The 4,486-nt window shown below is 40.1% G+C and overlaps 1 protein-coding gene across 1 annotated transcript; it reads right to left on the reverse strand.

Moving 5' to 3' along the window:
* Positions 1–263: 263 nt before the first annotated feature.
* On the reverse strand, positions 264–4,174 carry LOC123752259 (uncharacterized). The gene is made up of 5 exons (XM_069314551.1): positions 4,135–4,174; positions 1,018–1,353; positions 756–930; positions 572–677; positions 264–485 (listed from the first exon to the last, which is right to left on the reverse strand). Exons 2-5 carry the CDS (start codon positions 1,351–1,353, stop codon positions 332–334), a joined length of 771 nt encoding a protein of 256 aa, XP_069170652.1. The 5' UTR covers positions 4,135–4,174; the 3' UTR covers positions 264–331.
* Positions 4,175–4,486: the final 312 nt, after the last annotated feature.

The following is a 4,486-nucleotide window of genomic DNA, read 5'->3' on the forward strand; positions in this document are numbered from 1 at the left end:
TCAGCACTACACTGCCGACCTTTCCAGCATGTAGATGTCGGCAGCCTACCTTTGTTTATCTAACCAGACTAGAGTTTATAACCTTGAAGGTCTCCACATTGACACTCTTCCCCCTTTGCCTAACACTCCTGTATACCACACAAACGTGTTTGTGTAAGATGGTTGCTATTGACAAACTTCTTCAGAGAAACAAAACAATGATTTTGTGCATTTATAGCATTGGTATTACTACTTAATTTTTATACAGTATGATTTTTATATTAATTAATAGGGTTAGAAGCTCACTACCATTAGTTACAACATTAAAATAATGAGAATTCATGGAGAATAACTATTGAGCGTAGAAGCGTAGAGCCTCACAGATGACGCGCCTCAGGTGGAAACAGGAGGAATCGTGCCAAGTGACTCCATCGTTATAATGGTTGTTTAACACCGCCAGACAGTCCTCGTTGCCTTCATCGTTGTCTGGTTGAGGCAGTCCTCGCCTGGGGAAGAGCAGTGGTAGTCAAGGCCATGATCATTACCAGTCAACACCAATAGAGTTGTTTACCATCAACAAACTAGTTCTCACCTGCCAGTGCTAGACCAATTAGAGTAAGGAGAGGAAGTGCCAGATAACCACGACCAAGACCTCGAGTTACGCTTGTTGCCGCTCGTCCAGATGTCGCTGATGTAGTCTGAAATAAAACATTTCATTACGTCCAAGTAAGTCACGCAAGGCCAAGTTAAACACAAAGACCAGCTTGTCAACTTACGTGCAATCATGAACCTGGAAATTAACTCTTGCTTCCTGTTACTTTCAATACTGACGGCCTGGAAGCCGTTGCCAAGGCCAGAGCAGTAATAGGTAGCTTGCTCCCAGGTGTAGAGTCGACCAGAGTCGTGACACCATGAGAAGTGATACGCTCTGCCATCTTCTACCTCGTCAACCTGACAATTAGGAATATACATTATGTGGAGGCTCATGTTAAGTACCATTTAACCTTAAAACTGCTATATCTAAGGATAAAACTTTACCAGGGGTTTAGCAGCATGGTTGCACAGAGATGAAGTTGGGCGGAAGGTAAAGGGAGGTAGTGGTGGAGATACTTTTTGATCCTGAGGAATGAAGACCTCAGGCTGGCTTGGTAGTTGTGGCTGAACAAACACCGGTTGTTGGGGTGGTAGTTGTGGGAAGGGTTGATGTGGTTGGATGGGGCTGCCTTCAGATACGAAGACGTTTCCAGTTGAGGTAACGAATGGCCTGGCAACAGTGACTCCCAAGATAGCGGGAGCAGCGTCGTTCCTAATGAAGTACTGGGCCCAGGATGGCATCACTGCCGCTGTCATTACCAGAAATATTATGGCAGTCATCTGTAATTAGAGTAACATTCGAAAAAATATTTTAATAAACGCAAGTTACAACAATAGTAGCTGTGAAGGGGAAGTTAATTGGGCCGAGTAGTTTAAAACTGACAACTAACGTTATCTTTTATCTTAATTTATGATTTCACTTGAGAATTTTTTTTTTTTTTTTTTTGTGCAAAATTTAGTGTATGCTTCTTTAAACCTAGTCTAAATATATTAAACTAGTTAAAGATTTGAGCAGTAAAGTTCCATAAACAAAACATTGCTCGACATAGTAGCTATCTAATGTTCACAGTGTGACGATAATCTCTTTGAAGAGAGATTGAGCCTTGTCTTCCCTACATCATTACATCGTAACATACAAGATACTATATAGAAGATACGTCCACCAGTATCGCCAAACGTTTTGCCCAGGAAGCAAATCGTACCCTGCACACCCAACACCTGGCCACAGCCCGCCGTAACCAGCAAATTGCTCATCCTCTGCCTGCCTGTTGCCGATTGGCTGGCGTCTCGTCGCACCTGCACTCACTACCATCACCGCGAGTCTACGTCTGGGCAGCAGCACGCCAGACTTCAGAATATCTTTGTGCTCCATGAAGTTGACATCTCTTGCTAGTAGACTAAGCCTTGGCTTTCGTGTACTAAGGGAGGTGGCAGCTTGAAGCCAGTATTCCAGCACCCATAACATTTTATTTTGTTTGTTGACTTGTCCTGCATTTTATGAGATTGCCTTTATTCATGTCTTGTTTTCCAGAGTAATTAAAATCATTGTTTATATACTTGTGTTTTGTGTGTCTTCCCATTACCTTACCACAGACGAAAGGACAAACTTTTCTCTTTTTTTGTGATGTGACGAGGCCCTGCCCCCAGCTTTTGAAACAGCCGAACACCAACGCTTTACCATCACAACAGTAATTAATCATGTGTAAGATTAAACTTTTCCAGCGACTTTTGCACTATTGTCAGAAATAATCTATGTTATAGACCTGATCTCTGGCCTAGGAGATTACAAGAGCACGTTCAAAGCAAAGTCATACCTCCAATGGGTCTGGTCCCATCAGCTTGATTACTAAAATGCATGTAATGAAAATCTAATTAAAAATATTTAATTGCCCCTCTCCCCAGCCTCTTATTTAAGTTAGTGTCGAATGTTAAGATTTGAATACTATAGGCGAGGTTTGGTTCTCTGTCTGGGTATACGCTTGGTTGGACAAGTTACTGTACATTAGGACGAGTGTCCTGTTAGTTTAATACAATCACTTGCTATTTGCATAAACTTTCTGTAGAGGGTAAAGTGGCCGATCTTTCATAACCCTAGAAAGCTTCAACGGATATGGAGAAACTAATTCCATGCATACCACTTTCCAGTAAGTACGCTCGTCCACACGTAACAGAGTTATCATCGCTGGCAATTCAGGGTGCCCATACCGTTGGGCCAAGAACATTTGCAGCTTTACTTATCATTTTGACCGAAGTGAAATTAGTACACTTTAAATCTAAGCTTCATTCCATGGATCTGTTTTCTGCAATGTCTTTCAGGTTAGCACATACTTATCAAAAGGTTTGGAGTGTGCTGGGTGATAACGCCAGGGTTCCGCAATTTCATGTAGTTGTTGTAATAGTCGTTATGCCATCCTAATCACCGAACCCCCCCCCCCCCCCCAAAAAAAAAAAAAACTTTTTAATATTGCATTTTTCAGAAACTGCGATGATATCAGTTTCATGCAGCAGGAAACTCCAGCAGGTAAAGTTTTTACTAGTTATGTCAGTACATAAACACTTGTGTAGCGCTTCAAGCACTACCATATTTAAGACGGACAAGTATTTATTTAATATAAAGTCAGACGGATGCAAGAGCGAAATTGTGTATACTTAACATGTATAGCAGTAGCAAATACTGTCAACTTGCATCCACTCGAGATATAAGGGTAGCCATCTTAATGGTGATAGACAAAAGGATTGGAGGGGGAGGGGGGGGGGGGGGACGAGTTTTAGAAAAGTCATTCTATAATATAAATTCAATTTTATTGAGATTAAGTAACCGTTTATGCAACTTAAGTGAAATAAGGAGTCATACCTCACAGCGCAGAGGATATGTTGATTTACAAGCTTTCTTGCAACACCTGTCACGTTAACTGCTCTGCAATTTAGTTAGGAGGGTCCTCTAAAAGATTTAACTGTTCAGGCCAGCGATTGGCATGTAATGACTTTGAGCCAAGTGATTAATTCAACTTTCAAGTCAAGACCGATTAGAATTTTTCCTGTGTAAGGAACAGCATTTTAATAGGTTCCCATGCGACACATTTTACATACTGTCTACTCAAGCAACTTAAAGCTTGCCTTGTTCAGAGGGTAAATACCAACTAAAAGTTTAGTTACCATTCAAGAACTACTTCGATTCAAGTAGAGCATTTAAGAATTCTATTACAGTTATAGAAGAGATATTAAAAGATCTTACTCAGATTTTTTAACAGACTTAACACTAAGGGCAATTTAGCGAAATATACCCCAGTACATAAAATATTAAGCAAGGATATATCAAATAGCTAGTGATTGTTTAATTGATAACTGTGTGACTTAAAGACGTTACCAGTTTGGTCATGATGGAAATAAAAATAATTTTTCACATTAATTGTTATGAAGTACGTTTAACAATACAACATCTACCATAATACTTGTTAGGTTACTTAAAAAATAATTACCCAAATGAACATAAAACATAATTAATACTACAACAAAACATAACATAATAAGATAAACCTTTGCTATAATACAACGTCTTACTGTGACGGTGAGGATGTAACTGACACACCACGTTGCCAGCTCCCACTTTTATACTCACCACACTGCTTCTCATTGGTTAATAATGTCTGCTGCAACAGTTCCTTCTTGGCATGTAATTGGCTACTCCTCAACAGGGGTCCAAAACGATAGTTACTCTTGCCGCAACGACCATAAGATGTAAGTTGTTAGTTGCCGCTGCCAGAAGTGGCCAGTTGCTGCTGCCAGAAGTGGCCGTTAACAATATCAACAATGCAGGCAAGGGCCACTTAACCCCATAACTAACCGAACATTACTTGATCTTCACTGTTATGCAGATTTTGTTTATATATTTATTATTTATAATCAATTACCT

The sequence above is a fragment of the Procambarus clarkii genome, chromosome 79 (assembly GCF_040958095.1).
Source record: "Procambarus clarkii isolate CNS0578487 chromosome 79, FALCON_Pclarkii_2.0, whole genome shotgun sequence".
NCBI lineage: Eukaryota > Metazoa > Arthropoda > Malacostraca > Decapoda > Cambaridae > Procambarus > Procambarus clarkii.

What these genes read in the sequence shown, in the direction of transcription:
- LOC123752259 (XM_069314551.1), bottom strand. Translation starts at nt 1,353, where the DNA reads ATGACTGCCATAATATTTCTGGTAATGACAGCGGCAGTGATGCCATCC. An exon ending in ACCATGCTGCTAAACCCCTG is followed by an intron (nt 931 to 1,017) that starts GTAAAGTTTTAT and finishes CCTAATTGTCAG; the next exon opens with GTTGACGAGGTAGAAGATGG. An exon ending in TTCCAGGTTCATGATTGCAC is followed by an intron (nt 678 to 755) that starts GTAAGTTGACAA and finishes GTTTTATTTCAG; the next exon opens with ACTACATCAGCGACATCTGG.